The sequence below is a fragment of the Pseudopipra pipra genome, chromosome 4, assembly GCF_036250125.1.
Source record: "Pseudopipra pipra isolate bDixPip1 chromosome 4, bDixPip1.hap1, whole genome shotgun sequence".
Lineage (NCBI taxonomy): Eukaryota > Metazoa > Chordata > Aves > Passeriformes > Pipridae > Pseudopipra > Pseudopipra pipra.
In genome coordinates, this window is record NC_087552.1 from 1,276,137 (window position 1) to 1,297,357 (window position 21,221).

The 21,221-nt window shown below is 50.2% G+C and overlaps 1 protein-coding gene across 2 annotated transcripts in view; it reads left to right on the plus strand.

Moving 5' to 3' along the window:
- ADAMTS3 (ADAM metallopeptidase with thrombospondin type 1 motif 3) overlaps nucleotides 1–20,375 on the plus strand; it is a 61,797-nt gene extending 41,422 nt beyond the window's left edge. For both annotated transcript variants that reach the window (XM_064651351.1, XM_064651350.1), the window contains 18 exons: nucleotides 3,368–3,558; nucleotides 5,662–5,745; nucleotides 5,854–6,010; nucleotides 6,564–6,669; nucleotides 7,054–7,197; nucleotides 7,599–7,731; nucleotides 8,158–8,271; nucleotides 8,909–9,054; nucleotides 9,793–9,968; nucleotides 10,809–10,942; nucleotides 11,376–11,499; nucleotides 12,536–12,616; nucleotides 13,298–13,461; nucleotides 13,595–13,760; nucleotides 14,168–14,300; nucleotides 14,732–14,939; nucleotides 16,106–16,223; nucleotides 18,247–20,375. In XM_064651351.1, the coding sequence (XP_064507421.1) occupies nucleotides 3,368–3,558; nucleotides 5,662–5,745; nucleotides 5,854–6,010; nucleotides 6,564–6,669; nucleotides 7,054–7,197; nucleotides 7,599–7,731; nucleotides 8,158–8,271; nucleotides 8,909–9,054; nucleotides 9,793–9,968; nucleotides 10,809–10,942; nucleotides 11,376–11,499; nucleotides 12,536–12,616; nucleotides 13,298–13,461; nucleotides 13,595–13,760; nucleotides 14,168–14,300; nucleotides 14,732–14,939; nucleotides 16,106–16,223; nucleotides 18,247–18,797 (2,930 nt within the window). In that variant the 3' untranslated portion in view covers nucleotides 18,798–20,375. The remainder of the gene's footprint in view (nucleotides 1–3,367; nucleotides 3,559–5,661; nucleotides 5,746–5,853; nucleotides 6,011–6,563; nucleotides 6,670–7,053; nucleotides 7,198–7,598; nucleotides 7,732–8,157; nucleotides 8,272–8,908; nucleotides 9,055–9,792; nucleotides 9,969–10,808; nucleotides 10,943–11,375; nucleotides 11,500–12,535; nucleotides 12,617–13,297; nucleotides 13,462–13,594; nucleotides 13,761–14,167; nucleotides 14,301–14,731; nucleotides 14,940–16,105; nucleotides 16,224–18,246) is intronic.
- The last annotated feature ends 846 nt before the right edge of the window (nucleotides 20,376–21,221 follow it).

The window sequence follows — 21,221 nt, forward strand, 5'->3', positions numbered from 1 at the left end:
AAGAGCCTTCCCGTGATGTCAGAGCAAGGAACACAGTGCAGGAAATCTTCCATCCTTCCCAGAATCGTTCTGCAGCTGGAATTGCTCAGGTACCAGAGAAGCACATATTTCACGGAAGCAGTCAGCACTTCAAAATGTTTTGTTTTCTCTTTTAAGTCTAAGAACAAAGTGAGTTGGGGTCTGTGTTTGTGGCCCATGGAGGCTGTGCATTTCACAGCTAATCCTGCAGAGCCCCAAGATTCAGACCTTCCTCTAATCCCTGTTTGTTTGTAAATCTGCCAGTCACTGTCTCTCCCAAGGGTGGAAGAGAACATAAGCAGAGGTAATTCTCCGAGCTTAATGATTCTCAGGAAGGTGAGAGATACCCGGGCTTTTTATGAAGTCACAAGAACTTTTTTCTCTGTTTTCTTCATTCCTCAGTGTGGTGAAGTTGCTGGTGTCTGAACCGGGTTGCTGGCATTTTTATTTCTATTAGGAAATGCTTTACTGTCTGTCCTCCTCTGACACCAAGACACCTTTACGAGGGGTGACACCACCACCAAATCCTGTCTGCCACATCCTGAGACCCTCACAGGTGCAGCAGCACTTCCATGGCCACGTGGTGGACAGCATCCAGCTGATGGGGACTTGGCAATAATGGATGAATGGTTGGACTTCATGATCTGAAGTCTTTAACCTCAAGGATTCTGTGGTTCTATGACAAGAGATTTGTTCTGGGTTTTTTTGGTTTGGTTTTCGCTAATGCTCAAGTAATTGTTCCATGTGCCTTGAGGGGAATGTTAAATCCCATGTTCTCCTCTGTGTTGCTGCACCGTGTTTCTGCAGCAGCAGAGCTGGCTTGCTTTGTGTTATCAAAATTTCAGAGATAATATTTATTTATTGTGAAATATCCCAGAGAGATGCCCTGCAGGGGCTTCTGGAAGTGCTTCACGGATACAGCCTTGAACATACAGTGAAACACGGAGTAAAACTGTGTATTTTTATGGCCAACTGGCGCGGCTGGGGTCGCTGCAGATACAAACTCTTTCCTCAGCCCCCAAAAACAAACAAGCAGAAGTTTTGGCAGCAGTTAAGCAAACAAACTCTCCTCCAGAGACACTGACAATATTAAGGCCCTGAATCCAGCGTTGAGACTGCAGGTCCCAGTGTTGATGCTCCACATGGGAAGGGGCTCGGGGCAGGGTCCTCGGCACAGGACACATTCTTCTCATGCCACAAAACTGTGGTGGTAGCATTAGAAACTCATTTGATGCTTCTGGAGTAAAAGGCAATTTCAGGCAACTTGTAAGAAAAGATAAGGGAGAATGCATAACTTGCCAGAATTTTGGTTCTTAAGGACCTTATAAATCAAAGCCCATGAGTTGCAGCCCATCCCAGAACCTAATGAGGACATGCTGTCATCGTGTCTTAGCCCTGACGACCTGGGTGGTTTCTGCTGCTGCTGGCTCTTAATGAGGCAGTACCAGCAGCACCACACAAATGTTGCATGTACACAGTTCTTCTGGAGATCAGTGAGAATTCTGTTGGAACTGCTTGGAATTTGCATTTGAACTAAATGATTCTTCTTTTCTTCCCTGGTTTTTCAAAAGGCACACTTGAAAATAAGCCTCAGGAGGCAGCGGCAGGATGGACTGGCCTAGTTTCCTTACTTTGAGAACTGCAGAATGGAATTTTTTAGTAGCTGCAGAACACATCTGTCCTTAGGGACTCTTTATACATTAACACACTCTTTGGCAAGGGACTTAAAATTGATCTCAGTTGGTTCCAAACTGATTTCTCATTAGTTTAATTCTGAGTTAGTGAAGGTGTGGATCTTCCCTAGACACTTTTCCTATCTCTGTATTCAGGAAAAGGCTAAATTAGGCAATTGAGCAAGTAAGCACATAGGAGGACCATATATACAGAGATAGATTTAAGGGGCTGTGTGTGTGTATATATATATATATATATATATATAAGGAACAGTGTCATTTGTAGCACAGAATTCAGCCCACGTGTTTTACAATATAAGATGGTGAGAGTCTCCCATGTGAGCAATGCTGAGGGTTCTCTTCAGGTACAGAGAGGTTTGGCTGATGACACCATAGATGGAATTAGAATTGGGCAGATTGTGGCTTTCTTTAATAGCACAGAAAGAGCTGTAGTTCCATTCTTCCACAGTTACACTCCAGGAAAGATGTGCTGTAACCCAGAATAACCATTTCCCCTGGCACGAGAGCACAGGCTGATCTGTTCCTGCTGATACCATCGGGATGTAAGTGATGCAGGTGACCAGCAAAATAAAAAAGGAAGACATAACGAGCCAGCTAATTCCAGAATGAGATTAGCACGGATTAGTCTGTCTAGCCCAAATCCCCAAACAGCCAGACTGGTTCTGTGTGTTTCTTCACTGTTGCCTCATGTGTTGTCTTTCTCCCAAGTAACAAATGTTTGGACAAGAGGAAACAGCCACAAGTTGTGCCAGGGGAGGTTTAGATTGGACATGAGGGAAAATGCCTTCAGAGAAAGGGGTGTCCAGCCCTGGCACAGCTGCCCAGGGCAGTGGTGGTGTCACCATCCCTGGGGGGATTTAAAAGCCACGGGGATGTGGCATTTGGGGGCATGGGTTAGTGGTGGCCTTGACAGTGCTGTAGGAGTGGTTGGACTCGATGGACTTAGATCCCTTGTGTTCTGTTAAGTGCTTGGCCATGGATGCACACTGCAGCCTTTGAAACAGAGCTACTGGCAGTACATGTAGCCTGGGATTGATCCTCACTGTTTGACCCTGAAGGCACTGAAGTGCTGGGTTACGGAAAACAGACAAGAGAACGGATCAACCCCTTGTGTTAGCCGGTATTTTTTGGACAGGGCACGGCAGTTAGGGAAAGGACCCACTGCTTCACTTCTCAGCTGGGTTTCACTTGGATGCTGTGCTTGGCAGCTTCGCCAGCTGCAGCAACTTTTGGAAGTGGAGCTAGTCTGTGATTTTCCCACTGGTGTGCTGTCCCAGGGTGGGCATTCTTGAGAGCACTGAAAACAGGGGAAGGGACACTTTGTGGACTTGCAGCCTTGGCATTCATGAATTCCAGCGTGGAGGAGAAGGGCTGCAAGTTGTGCTGTTGCTGGGAGAAGTGCCCCGTTACACCACGAGTGGAAGGCAGGACTGTTCCTCTCCATCTGCTGGATGCTGGTTGCTCGGATGACTTAGTAGAGCAGGGAGATCCCTGTGCATTTATGGGAAGAGTGGAGGAATGGGGATGCTCCCAGCTGGGACACAGGAACAGCCACAGGGGCACAGGCTGCTCCAAGCCCCGTCCAACCTGGCCTTGAACACTTGCAGGGATGGGACAGGAGCTAGGACTCGACTGATGCCTGACTGTCCTTGCAGGGTCCCTCCTGGGGGCACTGAGTTCCCTGCACGGCCACGTGGAGCAGCAGCTGAACGAGACCCTGCGGCGCCGCCGGCACGCGGGAGACGACGACCACAACATCGAGGTGCTGCTGGGGGTGGACGACTCCGTCGTCAGATTCCACGGCAAAGAACACGTCCAAAACTACCTCCTCACCCTCATGAACATCGTGAGTGTCTGCTGCAGCTTCTTTGGGAATGGGAGCTGCTCTTGGGAGCTTTTGTAGGAGCACCTGGCTTGGGAATAATAGCAGTGGGATCATTTGGGCTGCTACTGAATATGGATTTCTCTTTTCAGGATGTTCCTTTCTTTCATCTTTTTCACAGTAGTTTTCTAGGGCATGACACGTTCGAGGGTAATTCCAAGAATTTGGAAATAGTTGAAAAACAGTAAGGAAAAAATGTAAACATGATCCATTTCTAGTAATTCCGAGCTCCTCCTGCAACGCAGTTCTAGAGAAAACCTGGCCAAAAAATAAACATGTAGAGAAAAAAAGTGTTCTAAACCCCCCATGGCTCTCTTGAGCAAACCTCCTGGTAGTACAAGTAGAAGATCTGTCTTAGAAACTGTGGGATTGTAAGGTTTTTCAGGAAAGAAAAACAGCCTCCTAAGGACAGAGATGAGGAACAGGCTTCTCATTAATAATGACTTGATGGACATGGGAATATTCTTGTATGTTTTACACTTACCTTTTCATTCCTGGAATTTTTTTTAAATAATTGCTTAGGCTTGCAAATAATCTAAATTTGAGAATTTAGAATTTGAGAGGAAAAAATTATCCCTATATGAATTTAACCCAACTAATGTGTTTTCCAGAATAACTCAGGAAATAATTTCTTTTTCCCCACGTACCCCATGGTACATCAACAATAAAGCTCCATTACACATTATTGCAGAATACTGTCTTTTTAGTTTTAAAACCTTTATAACTCTGTGAGCAGCAGGGCTGATCCATGTCCCAAACCACTTCCATGTTTTTTACATGCCTGAGGCTCCATCTGCTGGGAGCAGCTGTGGGGCCAGAGCCAGGGTGAGCTGACACCCAGCTACCCAAAGCCATCCAGAGGATGGGATAAAAGGGGGTTATGGGGAAATCTTGAAGACTTGAAACCTTAGGTCAATTCCAGGGTCCTTTTTGTCTCCTGGGAAGTCACTCCTGTCTCTGGGAAACTCCCTGCTGTCTCTTGGCACAGGGGAAGTTGTGAACGTTTTTCCTGGCCCAGCCCTTTGTGGGAGTGATGCTTCTGCATGAAGGGAAGGAAATAGGAGAGGAATAACTGACCTTTGGGATAATTGCTTCACAGGACAGGCAGCCTGAGCTCTGTCCCACTGTCCTGCTGTCCCTGTCCCACTGTCCTGCTGCCACTGCTCTCAGCCCCAGGGACTGCATGTTTAAACCATGGGCTCAAATCCTCGTGTCCACAGTCTGGAAACCTCCCAGTGACCTTTTTCCCTGAGGGGAAGAGGGAAGCTCTGTTTAGCCAGACTGAAAAATAGAAACCCTTCTAACTCCTGCTCAAACCCAGCAGCCTCTGAACAGGGGTGTTTGTTTCTCACCAGTTGCCCACAGCATAATATTTATTTTGTTTTTAGGGGGATGAGGAGCTTCATTGAGGACCTGCAGATGTTTCACACTCTGGTGCCAGGATATTTCTCACCTTCCCAGACACAGGGAAGGGCCTCAAAGAAGGACAATTTTTGGTTTATCTGCATAATTCTGTTTTTCTAACTTCCCTTCCACAAGGCCTCTTTCTAGTACAGAAGTGACCACGGAATTCTAATTGATCTTGAAAAAGTAGGGCAGCAGCATTAATTGCTTTCTAAAAAAACTATGCTTCAAAACAAGAAGCACTGGAAGTGTTCCAGGCTGGGTTGGACGGGGCTTGGAGCAACCTGGGATAGTGGAAGGTGGCAGGGAGGTGGAACAGGATGAGCTTTAAGGTCTCTTCCAACCCAGAGCAGTCTGGGATTCTGTGATTTGCAGCGTTTGAACTTCAAGTCTTTTCCCTGGTCCCCTTTTCTTTGGGCCCTGATCCGTGAAACTTAGAAGGGAACCTTGACGTGTGCTTCCCAAAGTTCCATATGAGGGGTATGTGGTGATGGGAAGTGAGTCTACATTCCTCAATGTGTGGAAATGATCTGAGACTTGAATCCTCCTCTGAGAGGACTGTAGTGGAACAAGCACTTGAAATAACTACTCCGTGGCCTTGGAAGTTCCTTTGGTGTCATCAGTGGGTTGTTTTCTTTTTAATTTTCCCTCTTTTCCCCTCAGGTGAATGAGATTTACCACGACGAGTCCCTGGGCGTTCACATCAACGTCGTGCTGGTCCGAATGATCATGTTGGGGTACGCAAAGGTCAGTGAGCCGGCTCTCCACCTTCAGCTCCTGGGCAGAGAATCCACCCTCTGTGTGGATTCCCTGCCCGTGGGTGGAGCTGCTGGCTCTAAGGTGTTGCTCCTTCAGTCCATCAGCCTGATCGAAAGGGGGAACCCCTCGCGCAGCCTGGAGAACGTGTGCCGCTGGGCCTATCAGCAGCAGAAGGCGGACCCCGGCCACGCCGAGCACCACGACCATGCCATCTTCTTAACCAGGCAAGATTTTGGGCCCGCTGGTATGCAAGGTAATGCAGCTGACCTGGAGCAGAGCTCTCTGGGCTCGGTGTTTCTTGGCTGGCGTCTGCCAGAAAAGAGGAAAAATTGGGAATTGCATTGCTAGCACTTCCTGCTCTTTGTTCCACAGACTTTTTCAAAAGCAAGGAGACCTTGCCATGGGTCCTTGCCCTTTATGTCCCACTGTAGGTCTAATTTTTATACTTGAGAGTTGTAAATCAACACCTCTTTACTCTGTCCAAGCTCCTGTGTTTGCAGGGATCACTGGGAACATTCGATGTACTTGGTGTTCCACTTCCCTTTATATTATTGCATCCTTCACTGCAGATTTCTGTTTATAGACATCCCAGCCACTTTGACACCTGCATCCATCTTTGGGACTCAGGGAACTAATGCTAATGGGCAGGATTCCCCAGGTGTGGGTTGTATCAGGGCAGGCACTGGTCAGGCTGCCCTGGACTCAGAGCAATTTTAGCTTTTCCTGAGGAAAAAGAAGTTTATTGGGGGGTCTCATTTAAAATCCACGTCCTGGGCACAAGACTCAGGCCTGGTGTCTCTCCATAGGATACGCTCCTGTGACGGGCATGTGCCACCCGGTCCGGAGCTGCACCCTCAACCACGAGGACGGGTTTTCGTCGGCCTTTGTTGTTGCTCATGAGACTGGGCACGTGTAAGTGTAACTTTTGCAATCACATCCCACCAAAATGTGCTGCTGCACCTCCTGCTTGCTCCAGGGGGGTCGGGTTTAATGGCTCTATGGAAGCTGTCCTGGTTTTATTTCCGTCCCCTGGGAATGCAGCAGTGGTTGAGGCAATGAAGAGACAAGTGGTGGAAGAAAGGAAGGGGAGAGAGAGGGGGAACTTGTTTTGTCTGGGGTGAGGGAAGGGTCAGGAAGGCACCTGGGAGGCCCAGCAGAGACAGGAGGTGGCTGTGTGTCCTTCACTGCTGTCTCCTCCCCAGCTGCCTGGGCTGGCGAGTCAGACTTGGCACCTCTTGGAGAGCTGTTTCCTTACAGTTGTGTCGCAGTGGCTCTGAGAGGTATTCTTTGTTCCAGGCTGGGCATGGAGCACGACGGGCAGGGGAACAGATGTGGGGACGAGACGGCGATGGGCAGTGTCATGGCCCCCTTGGTGCAGGCCGCCTTCCACCGCTACCACTGGTCCCGCTGCAGCGGCCAGGAGCTCAGGAGATACATCCAGTAAGGCCTCCCCGCTGCACCCGGGCTCTGATCCCTGTTTTTTCAGGCCCTTTTTCCCTTCAAATCTGTGTTAGAAAGGCTCTAACCTCTGAATGCTGTGTGCTTGTTGGGGGCTGTCCCACGGCCCGTCTGCTGGGGGTGGAAAGGCAGTGGAAAGACCCCGCTGACTCCAGTGGGATTTGGAATAGGCCTCTGATTGTCACAGAATCCCAGAGTGGTTTGGGTTGGAAGGGACCTTAAAGCTCATGTTTCCAACCCCCTGCCATGGGCAGGGACACCTTCCACTAGACCAGGTTGCTGCAAGCCCTGTCCAACGTGGCCGTGGACACTTCCCGGGACGGGGCAGGAATTAGGAGTATACATTTGCTCATGCTGGTTTTTTCCTGTGTCTCTTCCCACAGCTCTTACGACTGTCTGCTTGACGACCCTTTCGAGCACGACTGGCCCAAGCTTCCTGAGCTGCCAGGCATCAACTATTCCATGGACGAGCAGTGCCGCTTCGACTTCGGTGTGGGCTACAGGATGTGCACAGCGGTACGTCCCGGGGGGCCTGGCCTGACTGGGGAGCTGCAGTGTGTCATAACTGGATAATAATCATTGGAGGGCAGTTAATGGAGTATTTAAACAGAGCTCTGAAGAGCAGAGGGATATTTATGGGGGAAACCCAGTCCTGTGGGATAATGGGCAAGTAGGTGGCAGCACAGTCCACGTGACACAGACTGGTGGGAGTGATCCCGAGGAAGAAAAGGGAAAAAACTCTCAGTTTCCTCCCACTTCTGGCTGTCTCCTTTCTTGTCACTGGCTCAGGGCTGGGGGATGCAGGGATTAAGCACTGCCCTGAAGATACGGGACTCACTGGTGTGTGTGAGATGGATTGACGGAGTGGGTTGGATCCTTATCCCAAAAACTCTAAGTAACCTCAGGTTCTGCATTTCATCTTCCGCCTCTTGTGGGTTTCAGTTCCGAACCTTTGATCCGTGCAAGCAGCTGTGGTGCAGCCACCCCGACAACCCCTATTTCTGCAAGACCAAGAAGGGACCTCCCCTCGACGGCACGGAATGTGCCCCTGGAAAAGTGAGTCTGGGCTTTGCACTGTGTTTGTCTTGGGGAAAAAAACCAACAGTGTTGTTCATCTGGGGTAAAGGGCACAGAGAGAAACAGAGGGAATTGCTCAGCCTCTCTTGGGTTGAGCGAGAGGATGGGAAGAGAGGAGGCTGTGCTTTCCCACTAGGATATTCCTTGAGCTGTACAAGGTCTGCTGTCACACGTTTTGGGCATAGAAACCCCAATGGAGGTGTAACCCATTCTGTGACCCTTTTGTTATGTTTTTTGGGTTCTTTCCTGCAAAGTGTCCATCAAGTATCTTTAGGAATCCAAGGATGCAGATGATGCCATTCCTGTGGGGTGGCTGCTCAGAGCTTGTGGTCCAGACCCCATGTGGCAAATGTTTGTGTAGGCTGAGGAGTAGCACTTGATTTTTCTCTTTAATATCCCCATTAGTGGGTGTCCTGCTGCCAGTCCATTTTTAGTTATAAAATTATACTCAAATACCTGTTTTTTTAGGAAATTCCCTGTCTTTTGGGATATTGGAGAGTCACTTTTACCATCTGAGCATGCCCCAGGCAGCAGCAAAATGTTCCTGTACTGTGATGATGTGTTTGATTTGGGTTTGGGGTTTGTTCTCACCTGTTTCCTGCCCCAATTCCCTCAGTGGTGCTACAAAGGTCACTGCATGTGGAAGAACACCAACCAGCTGAAGCAGGATGGACACTGGGGACCCTGGACCAAGTTTGGCTCCTGCTCCCGGACCTGTGGAACTGGGGTTCGCTTCCGCACGCGCCAGTGCAACAACCCAATGTAGGTCTGGGGGTTGCACCCTCCTGGGGGTCCAGGGAGGGGCCATTTGAAATGGTAATTAGGGTTCAGGTGGAGATTCTGTTCAGGACCCTGGAAATTGGATCATTTTCGTGGAATCAAAGAATTTCACAGAATCATAGAATCATGTAATGGTTTGGGTTGGAAGGGACCTTAAAGCCCATCCAATTCCAAACCTGCCATAGACTGGATATAATTATATACTTTTTTTAATACAGTAGAGCTATATTACATTAATTATTATTAGCTATACACCAGAGCTGTATTAAGAGTACATGGAGTTTTATTTATTTTTTTTCATGTGACATATTTCTAGGGGGTTTGGGCTCTGTGAAGAATTAAATGGGAAGCAAGCCTTGGAATGTAAGAGAAGTGGGTGAACACATCATGCAGAGGAAGATGTTGTAAATAATATGTATTGGTCACCCTGGAAATTGTCAGAAAGAGTACCAAGCCCCCCAGGGTGCTCAGAATCCCACTGGAACTGTGGGGCCTGGATAAATGGATATAGAGTTTTACTCCCGAAGGAACTATGGGAAAGGCTACAGTTTTAACCTGAATAGTTATCTCAGGAGCCAGGCTTAAATTACCTGAAAATAAATCTGATTTTCTGAAAGATGAGGGCTCCATAAGTTAAATTTCACCTAAGCAGAGCCTTACTCCCCTCACAAGGAAGAATTTCTCCCTAATGAGAATCTCTGGGATGTTTTCTCCGCACAGGCCCATCAACGGAGGTGACGACTGCGCCGGGGTCAATTTTGAGTTCCAGCTGTGCAGCACCGAGGAGTGTCCGAAGCACTTTGAGGACTTCAGGGCACAGCAGTGCCAGCAGCGCAATTCCCACCTGGAGTTCCGGGGCAGCCGGCACCACTGGCTGCCCTACGAGCACCCCGACCGTGCGTCCTGCTCTGAGCCTTTAGTGCCACCTGAAAGGGTTTGAAGCCATTCCCCTTGGCCTGGAGATCGCAGGGACAGGCCCAGAACTCCCAGAAAAGCAAATTAGTTGGTTTCTCCCCCCTACCCCCTCTGTTTGTTTTATCTGAAAATCACCAGTTTGGCCCTAAAGCCCAGATTTTAACCCCCAGATTCCCTGCTCTGACCCAGATTTCCAATTTTTGACCTAAATTACTCATTTCCCACGCAAAATTGCCCATTTATCCCTAAAATTGACACTTTTGACCCTAAGTTCTTCAGTTATGTCTAAAAATCACCAGATTTGCCCTAAATCCCTGATTTTAACCTCCAATTTCCCTCTAACCCAGATTTGCCCTTTTTACTTTTAAATCCCCCATTTCCCCCCAAACATGCCCCTTTATTCCCAAAATTGACTTTTTTGCCCCACAATTGCACAATTACATCCAAAAGCATGAGGTTTGTCCTAATTTCCAATTTTACTCCCAAATCCCCAGTTTTACCCCCAAATCCCCCAGTTTATCCCTAAAATTCACCTTTATGACTCCAGAATTGCCCATTTATATCTAAAATTGACCACCACTTTTGCCCTAAATCCCCGGGTTCCCTCCCCAGACCTTCCCATCCCACCCAAACTTCCCCATCCCCCCCAAATTCCCCACTTGTTCCTTCCTAAATCACCCTGTCCCACCGCTCTGCCCCCATCCCCATTCCCAAACCTGCCTGTCCTTTCTCACTCCTCGCTCTGTCAGTGGGATATTTTTCGGGAGCACACCTGGATCATTGTCCATCCATGCAGTTCCTTCTCTTCCCTGGCTCCACAGCTCCCAAGAGATGTCACCTGTACTGCCAGTCCAGGGAAACCGGGGATGTGGCTCACATGAAGCAGCCGGTGCATGATGGGACTCGCTGCTCCTACAAGGATCCCTACAGCATCTGTGTCCGTGGGGAATGTGTGGTGAGTGGCAGCTGCCCCAGGGACAACCAATGGGAACAGCTCAAGGGCAGAGAGAGACTTGGCAGATGTCTCTAAATTCCATATTTGCTGCATCGCGTTCCTCATAATTCCTGGAGATTTAAATTAAATTAGAGAACAGCACAGACCAGTCCCATGGAAATGCTCCACTTCTCTTCCACTGATTGTTTCGTATTATGGAATCCCAGACTGATTTGGGTTGGAAGGGACCTTAAAGCCCATCCAGTGCCACCCCCTGCCGTGGGCAGGGACACCTTCCACTAGCCCAGGTTGCTCCAAGCCCTGTCCAACCTGGCCTTGGACACTTCCAGGGATGGGGCAGCCACAGCTTCTCTGGGCAACCAGTGCCAGGGCCTTACCTCCATCACAGGGAAGAATTCTCTCCTAATATCCAGTCTTTGCTTTTTTTCTGCAGAAAGTGGGCTGTGACAAGGAAATTGGCTCCAACAAGGCCGAGGATCAGTGCGGGGTCTGCGGCGGGGATGACTCCCACTGCCGGACCGTGAAGGGGACCTTCACCCGCACTCCCAAAAAGCTCGGTAGGAATAACATCTGCCTGCAGCTGGCTGGAGTTCCTGGGGGCTCTGGGCTCTGTGTCACACTCATGGACACAGGATAATGCCAGAGTCCTTCAAACTTTGACAGTAATGGGCTTAACACCACCCCTTGATCCCATTCAGGGAATGCTGCTGCCCATCAGCCCCTGACTACGGGTGGATATGGAAGTGGTGGAGGTGTTCAGGGAATGGTGGTTGCTTTTCCCTGACTCTGTCAATCTGGTCATTAAAAAGACTAATTGACCTCTTCCAACAGGGAAACATTTAAGCAAGAAGTGCCAAAAAGAGTTTGATTTTCTGGAAAATGAAATCTGCAAGTATGCAACTTAAAATTCCCCCACGGATTGTCACTGGTCCGACTTCCACTGACTGGTCATCTTGGCCAGATGGGTCCAGACGTGCTGTAAATGCATTTGACCACAATGTAAATTATATTTTATGCTGGTAAAGTGACCCCCAGTCACTGGAATGACTGCATTGGTCTCCCAGGGCATTAATTCCAAGCGTTCTGTTTAAGGGAAGAGCAGAGGATCCCTTCCCTTGCCCAGAGGAGGTCACAGTGTTCCCCTGTCTGGGATGAAGGAGGCAGAAAACACACTGGGTCAGTGCAAGGGCTTCTAACCCAACAGCCTGGCTGAGGAGTAATTTGGGAAAATTATGAGGAATATTTGTGTTCGTGCTCTGATGTGCCGAGGAACACAGGGAACATCTTTTTACCTGAGTCGTGGATAGATCCAGCCTGTAGCAGCATGGCTGTAAATATTAAACTGATCCTAACTGGGAAGTGGCAAATTGTTCTGTAACTGGTGTCTCTTCTCTCCCTGGAAGAGAAGAGCCCAGGGAGGGCTTGTCCCACACGTTCCAAACCGATTGGCTCCGTGTCTCCCAGCCCTGCTCTTCGGTTGCTGGTGGATCCCTCTCCTGCAAGCAGAGCTGGGCCGTGCCCTGCGCTCCTGACCATGGCTGTTCCTTTCTCTTTCCATCCCTGCTGCCTCCACTGACCCTGCACGTGCCAAAGGGTACCTTAAGATGTTTGATATCCCTCCTGGGGCTCGACATGTGTTTATCCAAGAAGACGAGGCCTCTCCTCACTTCCTTGGTAAGTGTTTCTCTGCTCAGGTTTCGTTCAAGCCCTGAGGAGAAGCACAGGGAGCTCTTGATGGAGAACCCAAGGGATGAGAGAACCCAGAGAAGGGGTTGGGTAAATGTGGGCTTTCCAAATGGCATGGTCAGGGCTGAGTCCTGCAGTCTCACACTTCAGCAAACAAACACCTACTGCTCATTTAAATCCTCCAAAACATTAAACTGACCCGAGTTTGCATGTTTACTAACCAAAGATTGTTGCATGGAAATGGGCACTGCTGGGATGAATCAAATTCAGTATCAATAATTATTATTATGGTGTATTGGAAAAAGTTGTCCGGAAGAAAAGAATGGGAGTCCATATTTAAATGGGTGTTGGAATGGGATAATCCTTAAGGTCCCTTTCAATCAAAACCATTCTGTGATTCAGATTGCTAATGAATTGGCTCCTAATCATCATCATAGTAATCCCCACTGTGCCTGGCTGCTGAGGTGTGCTGCAGGAACCCAAACCCAGGCTCCAATTCCTCAGTTCTTTGCTTATGGATTTTAGCATCTGGGACACCCCTGTGTGCGTAGAGGAAATTAAAATGGGATGAAAATCTGGTATTTTCACAACTTGATGGAAATACCCCTCCCCGTGCCACCCCAGTTGCTGTGGTGGAGGCACAACAGACTCTGCTCTCACTCCTCCCAGCAATCAAGAACCAGGCTACAGGACACTATATCCTGAACGGGAAAGGGGAGGAGGCCAGATCCCGATCCTTCATCGACCTGGGCGTGCAGTGGGAATACAGCATCGAGGACGACATCGAAACGCTGCACACGGACGGGCCTCTGCACGACGCCGTGGTGGTGCTGGTGGGTGACGCGTCAAGCCCTGGGGACACGGGGCTGGGGGTCTGAAAGGACCTTAAGGATCGTTCAGAGCTCAGTGTCTTTGCTTTGCAGAGCAGTCAGTAACAGCTCTGGGTTTATGTCTGGTTATTTGTAGATCATTCCTCGGGAGAACGACACCAGATCCAGCCTGACTTACAAATACATCATCCACGAGGATTCGGTGCCGACCATCCACAGCAACAACGTGCTGCGGGAGGACACGGACACCTTCGAGTGGGCCTTGAAGAGCTGGTCCCAGTGCTCCAAACCCTGTGGTGGAGGTGAGCAAGGGATGGGGCACCTGTAACAAGGGACAGATTACAAAAAAAATTGGGGGAAGGGAATGATTTAGGATCCTTGGCCTTCCTTTTTTAACAGCAGCACAAGCTGTTAAATGCCTGAAGTGCCTGATTGTTCCCAAGTGTCACACCTTCAGCTTAGGAAGGAAAAGGCCTTTTTAGATGTTTAAATTCAGCCCCCAAAGCCACTCTGGAAGTCCATACTCAGACACTGATGCTCCTGAGTATTTGTATTCATGGCGTGTCCATGGCTCTTAGGCAAAGAATGGGCAATGCAAACCCCAAAATATATTGTCTTGTAAACCCATTTAACAGGCCAGGAAACTCCTATTTAACCAAACATTCTGACAAGGATGTGGTTTTCCTGGTTTCTCTGACACGTTTCCCAGGGTTCCAGTACACCAAATACGGGTGCCGCAGGAAGAGTGACAACAAGATGGTTCATCGCAGCTTCTGTGAAGGCAGCAAAAAGCCAAAGCCCATCCGTAGGATGTGCAACCTGCAGGAGTGCACGGAGCCCCTGTGAGTGCAGCCAGGCACAGAGAGCAGGGATTGCTCCAGCCATGTTGGGTGGGATGAATGTGGTGGGATGCTGACGGCTTTCCAGCCTGGAGGATATAGGTAGGAGGATATATTTCCTGGAGGAAATATGTAGAGGAATTTCTACCTGTGTAAGAATGGGTACTGATCTGACTGGCTGGTTTTAGTATATTTTAAATATATATATACACACACATATATATACATTTATATCATAAAACCTTGTAATGGTTTGGGTTGGAAAGGACACCTTAAAGCTCATCTCATTCCACTCCCCTGCCATTGGCAGGGACACCTTCCACTAGACCAGGTTGCTCCAAGCCCCATCCAACCTGGCCTTGGACACTTCCAGGGATGGGGCAGACACAGCTGGACAACAGGCATGATGGTATCTGACTCCATTTTCCTTTTAGCTGGGCAGCAGATGAGTGGGAACACTGCACCAAAACCTGTGGGAATTCTGGTTACCAGCTACGCACGGTGCGCTGCATCCAGCCTCTTCCCGACGGCACCAACCGCTCCGTCCACGCCAAGTTCTGCAGCGGGGATCGCCCTGAGAGCCGCCGGTCCTGCAACCGGGCACCGTGTCCTGCGCCTTGGAAAGCTGGACCCTGGTCCCAGGTGGGCAGCGGTGCCAGGGGCTGGCTGGGACATGGGGATCTGTGCACAGTGCTGTGACACGGAACGTCCTGAACTGCCCCTCAGTGTCTGGCAGTGCTCAGTAATCTCCAGGGGAGAGAATGAACACACTGAGGTAAACTGAGGCAGTCAGTCGTGAAAAGGGAGGGAAATTTCTGGGGGTAAAAGTTGAAATAATCTGTAGGGTAGAGAATGAACATTTTGAGGTAAAAATGAGGTAATCAGTAGGGGACTGGGAGGGAAAATTATTTTAGAGTGCACTTGAGGAAGTCTGTAGTGCAGAGAATGAACATTTTGAGGTAAACTGAGGCAATCAGTACTGCACAGGTAGGGAAACTTTTGGGGTTAAAATCTGAGACAATCCCTAGGGAGAGGCTGAACATCTTGAGGTAAGCTCGAGCAATCAGTATTGAACAGGTCAGGAAATTTTGAGGGGTCAAATTTGAGGTAATCTCCAGGGTAGAAAATAAATATTTTAAGGTAAAAATGAAGTAATCAGGTGTGGACAGTTAGGGAAGTTTTGGGGGATAAAACCTGAAATAATCTAAGGGTAGAGAATGAATATTTTGAGGTAAAAATGAGGGAAAAAAAATTTGGCAGGAAAATCTGAGGTGATCTCTAGGGGAGAGAAGGGACACTTAGAGGTAAACTGAGGCAGTCAGTCACAGACAGGTAGGGAATTTTGGGGAGGGGAAACACTTGATGTAATCTCCAGTTTAGAAAGCAAATATTTTGAGGTAAAAATGAAGTAATCAGTAGGAGGGATAACTTTTGAATTAAACTTGAGGTAGTCTATAGCACACAGAATGACTACTGTGAGGTAAACTAAGGCAATCAGTAGTGCACAGGCAGGGAAATTTTTAGGGTTAAATTTGAGGTAATTACATGGTAGAAAATAAATAATTTGAGGTAAAAATTATGTAATCAGTAGTGGACATCTGTGGAAAATTTTGAGGGTTAAATTTGAGATAATCTCCAGGGCAGAGAATGAACATCTTGAGGTAAAAGTGAGGTAATTGGTAGTGGACAGGTAGGGAAAATTTTCGGGTAAAACTTGAGTTCCTCTGTAAGGTACAATGACTGTTTTGGAGGGAAGACCTTATTCATCTGTGTGGTCAGTCCTAAGCTGTCCCCTCTGTGTCTGGCAGTGCTCAGTGACCTGCGGGGAGGGGACCGAGAGCCGGCAGGTCCTGTGCCGCGCTGGGGACCGGTGCGACGGGGAGCGGCCTGAGTCCGTGAGGGTTTGCCAGCTCGCTCCCTGTGATGGTAAGAGAACGGGTGGAAGGGCTGCAGTGGGGGGAGCAGTTCCTGCCTGCAGAGCACAGTGCTGGGAGTGGGGTCAGGCACAGAATCCAGCTTTTTTCCTGTGGTCGGTCTGGCAAATTCTGGATGTCACAGCTCCGGGCAGTCGGTGCTTCCCTACACTGGGGTCTCTCCTGCACATGTGCACAAAAGGGGTTTAACTGTGTTAGCCCAAGTTGTGCTTGCACAAATTGGGGCCAGAGGTGAAAGTCCATCCAAAGCAAACCCTTCTCAACCTTTAAATTCCAGGATAAGTTCTACAAGCTGCTAATTGAGGGAATAAAAATACAGAAGAAATGGAACCAAGAGCATTAATAGGGTTCCAGGGAATCCCATTATATTGTTCTCATAGAATTTTTAGCAGATTTTTAAGCTTTTTAGGACCACAATGCATTTCTTCCTTTGGATTATTCACTCTGTAGGATTTGGGGTTTATCTGGATTTTAACTCCCTCACGGTGGCCCTGACACTGATCAGGAGCTGGTAGGAAAAACAGCCAGAGCTCTTGGCAGGTACAGGGTGTTCTCTGCCAGAACAGATCCAGCTGCTGCCCACCAGCCTGGCCAGGATAGGGGATGGGGGATGAATTGTGCAGAATTCACCTAAAAAATAAAAAAAAGGGATTATGTGAGTATATGACTTGCTTCAGAACCTCCTGGAAGTAGAAAAGCACAACTGCAAATCTCTGCCCTGTGGGCGGAGTCATGGAATCTAAACCAGTGTAAACTGATACCCCAAAATGAACCGTGGGAGAACAGGACCAAATAAGGGTCACTGTCACTACTGAAAGGCAAAAGGAATTGTTTGGGACTTGGTTTGTTGTTTCGGGGTGATGCTGGTTACTGCGATTTATAGAATTCTGCACATTTGACTGCCAAAATTTCCCAGCCCAGGGGCTTTCACTGATGCAGCAGCAGGAAAAACATTGTTTTCTATGTGGTGCCAAGATTTGGGTTTCAGTACCAGCTTTGCTAGTTTAGAGGAATTATACCTATAGCCCAGAATTCCATGCTGAATGCCTGCTGGAATAGCCTCACATTGCCTCATGGAGCACGGATATTCCCCTGAAGAACTGCTGCTTTAATGCCAGGTTTGTCAGGAACCAGCGAAGGATTCAAGGAAGCTCATTGGGATCAGGGCAGGGACAGGTTTATATTCCATAGGATCTGCTAATGATAACTGTCGTCCCCGAGCCCCAGTGGTGTCCCTGGGGGAACTTGGTACCAACTTCCCTGGAATTCAGCTGATTTTCACCCCCCCTGATGTCAGGCTCCAGTTGGTATTTTAAATCAGGAGAGGGGGGGGGGCTGTACACACTCCTGGCACGTGGTGAGGCAGCACCTGTGCACAGGTGAGGACGTTGCTTCATGCAAGAAGCTGATTTCATTTCAGAGCCTCGGGAGGGGCCTCTGGAAGTTCTTTTCCTGAAGGAAAGGGATGCACATGCCTGCTTTCAGGGCACCTCAGGTCTGACCCATCTGGTAACACTTTCCATTAGTTCTGCACTTCCAGTTGGTCCCTGGAAAACTCTAAACTTCATCCAAACAGAACTTTATGTAACAACAATCTTTTATTTTAAGGCATCTCCAAAGGCTATTGCTGGGGATTTAATTTTTGTGAGTGAAGGTTCCCTTGGCTTTAATGCTGCTGCTGAATGATGTCCTCAGGCTGGAAGGGCAGGGATTTTGGGTGGGTAGGATGTACCTGGCTGGTGTGTGGGAGCTCTAGGAGGTTTGGCACTGGAAATTGCTGTCTTGAGTTCCTTGCAAACACAATGTGCTGACATTTCCAACTGCCAGCGGGTTTTTTTGGGTATTTTTGGGGTGTTGGTGGGGTCTGAGCAGGGCAAAGTTTCTCCGGGGGCTTGTTTAGAGCCACCCATGGTTGAGGAGCCATGGGCAGACCTTTATCTGTGCCCATCCGAGTGCTGCCAGGGCATCCCAGTGCCCATGGCTGGGTTCCCATCCCCAGGATGTTTGTTTTGCAGACGAGCCCTGCCTGGGAGACAAATCCATCTTCTGCCAGATGGAAGTGCTGGCCCGGTACTGCTCCATCCCTGGCTACCACAAGCTGTGCTGCGAATCCTGCGGGCAGCGCAGCAGCACCTTCCCACCTCCCGGAGCTGCCGGGACCGAGAGGGACACACCGTTGGATCCGGGCAGCCTGACCAGGGCTCCGCCAGTGCCCACCCCTGCGGTGCCCCCCCGGGCTCAGCTCCTGCCCAGGAGCAGTTCCCTGGGCCGGCCGCCTCCAGCGACAGAGGAGGCTGAGTGGCACATCCCACCCTCCAGCCCCGAGCCTAAAGGCACCGGTGTTCCACACCGGAGAGCTCCTCCGGCTGGGAAGACTTCCCGGCTCTTGGCTTTGCTGCACCAGGCCCCTGCCAACAGTAGCAGCCTTGGTCCTCGCAGGGCTCTGCCTCCAGTGCCAGCGGAGAACATGGCAGCAGGGGCTCCTGCACCAGCCAGGACCTCTGGGAACAGCGAGGAGCACCTTGGGAAGCGATGGCCTCCAAGGGCTGGCCCTGTGGACCGATGAACGGGAAGGCTTTTGGAGGACAGCCATGGAAACGGGGCTTTGTTGGGCACTCCGGGGGGGATTCCCTGAGCTCTGGACACCTGGAGTGCACTGTGTGCCCCGGGCAGGACACTGCAGGGCACAGCTCGTCCCCTGGATATACAAAGGACAAGAAGTGCTGGTTCACTTTCTGTTGCTCCGGCCTCCTCCTGCCCTGTGTTCCCTGCCCAGCTGGGATGCACAGAGGAAACCCAAATAACATTCCTGGCAGGGAGTAGGAGTCGCTGAGGGCTCCGTCCAGTCTGGGCCCAAAGGCGGCCCTGACCTCACCCTCCCCCATGATTTTGGGTTCCAAACACTCACCTGGAGGAAACGCCCCACTGCAGGCGGGACCAGACAGCAACACTTGACAAAACACCTTTGCCACGGACCAAGGGAGCCCTCAGGACTTGTTTGGCTCATCTATCCCTGGAAAGGGATGTTGCACAAGCACCTTTGCAGCTGTTGAGTAAATCCTGGACAGGGCAGGAAATCAGGGTTATCATAAGAGTTTTGTGCTGTCACACAACTGTTTACCTGTGTTGTTCTGCTCCATGGACATTCCAAGGGGCTGGTGTTTAAAGCAGCATTAGCATAAAAGGAGGGGTTTCATTTGCATAGGATTTAAACTGCTGGCACAAGGGGCTTGGGGGGTTTGGGGCATCATCAGTGCGATGCTTGATTTTGAGATACAGAAACCCTGTAGATACTGCAAGTACTGTCCTGGTCCCAGGCCAAAGGGGTTCCCAGGTGCCCCCCACGTCCGTGCTGAACCAGCACCCAGAGGCAGAACAGGCGCCGCCGAGACTTCAAAGAGAGGATTTTTTTCCTGACGGGAAGCATGGATTTCAAGGCCTGAGAGATGTTTCTTTCCAGCATGGTTCACCTCCAAACCTCCCCGAGCACGGCGCATCCGACTGCAATCATTAATTTATGCCAATCCCCACCTTGTCTCAGCCCCACCGGCCACGCTCCCTCCGGCCCATTGCTGTAAAGGACTTGTATAGGGGAGTGAGAGCTACAGATATTTATTAAAAAGTGGATTTCTTGACAGTATTTTATGTACTAAATATTTACGCCGAGGGCAGGTGACTCTTGTTTTTGCCAAGATCAAATCCAGAGATGGAATTAGATGCTGTGTTGTAGGGACAGAATGGAAATTTAAGCTACTAAACTGCTGTAGAGAAATGGTTGATTTGTATTCTTTAAGAAGATGACAGGGTTTTGTCACAGGCCTCTCATTTCTCAGTGGGCTATTAAAGTTTCACATGCAATTGCTGCCCCCCCGTAAGGAATCCCCAGGACCGACCCATTTAATGCTGTGAAGTGATTGGGGCCCCGAAGATCCAATTCTGGCAACATCCTGGTGCCCCTGTGGGGTCCCTCAGAGGAAAGAAGAGTGGCAATGGCTCAGCAGAGGTTTCCAGCCCCCAGTGCAGATACTCCTTGGACCCTTGAATTTCCTTTCTTCCAAGCTCATTGCTCTGTCTGTCAGGTGTCCACTCCTGATGCTGTGTGTGTATTGGGGAGCACATGACAATAAAACCTTCAACATCCCAAGTCTTCCCCTGCTTTGACTCACGTGGCAAGGCCCTGTGGAAATAAAGGACCCTCCCCATGTGGAAATAAAGATTAAATATTTCAACTGGACTTCCACAAACATGGGGTTTGCCATTGGAGAGTGTGAGTTCCAGAGCAATGGGGGGAGAGGAAGGAGAGGGTCAGATCTCACCTGGCAGGTGCTGTCAGACAAGCTGCACTTTATTGATTGGAGGGTAAAAAGTCGCTGTTTGAAATCCCGTGAGTTCTGAGGGCATGGAGGGAAGGGAGAGCTGAAGGCAGAGCTGGGACCAGCCTGTGCCTGACCCGCGGCACGGTCAGTGCCAGTTCCTGGGCCAGGGGCGCTCACGGCGCTGCCCGATGGACACACGGACACAGGGACAGACGGGCAGCTGCTCGGGCTCACAGAGCATCGGAGGCACGACGGAACCGCCGTCGCTCTCCCTTGCCCGTGCCCTGTCGCAGCCCCGGCTCCCCCGGCCCGAGCGGAACCGTGTCCCGTTCCCTGGTGGGATCCCAGCGTCGCTATGGCCGCAGCCGGAGCGGCAGCGGCAGCGCCGGACTCGGCACCAGCGCACGCCCCGGAGCGGCTCCTCCCGCCCGCGGCGGTCCCGATCCCAGCCCCAGTCCCGCCAGGCGAGAGGCGGCACCGGCCGGAACCCGCAGCGGGCACGGGCAGGACCCGCGAACGAGCCCCGGTCCCGGACCCCCGGGAACGAGCCCCCGGTCCCGGACCCCCGGGAACGAGCCCCCGGTCCCGGACCCCCGGGAACGAGCCCCCGGTCCCGGACCCCCGGGAACGAGCCCCCGGTCCCGGACCCCCGGGAACGAGCCCCCGGTCCCGGA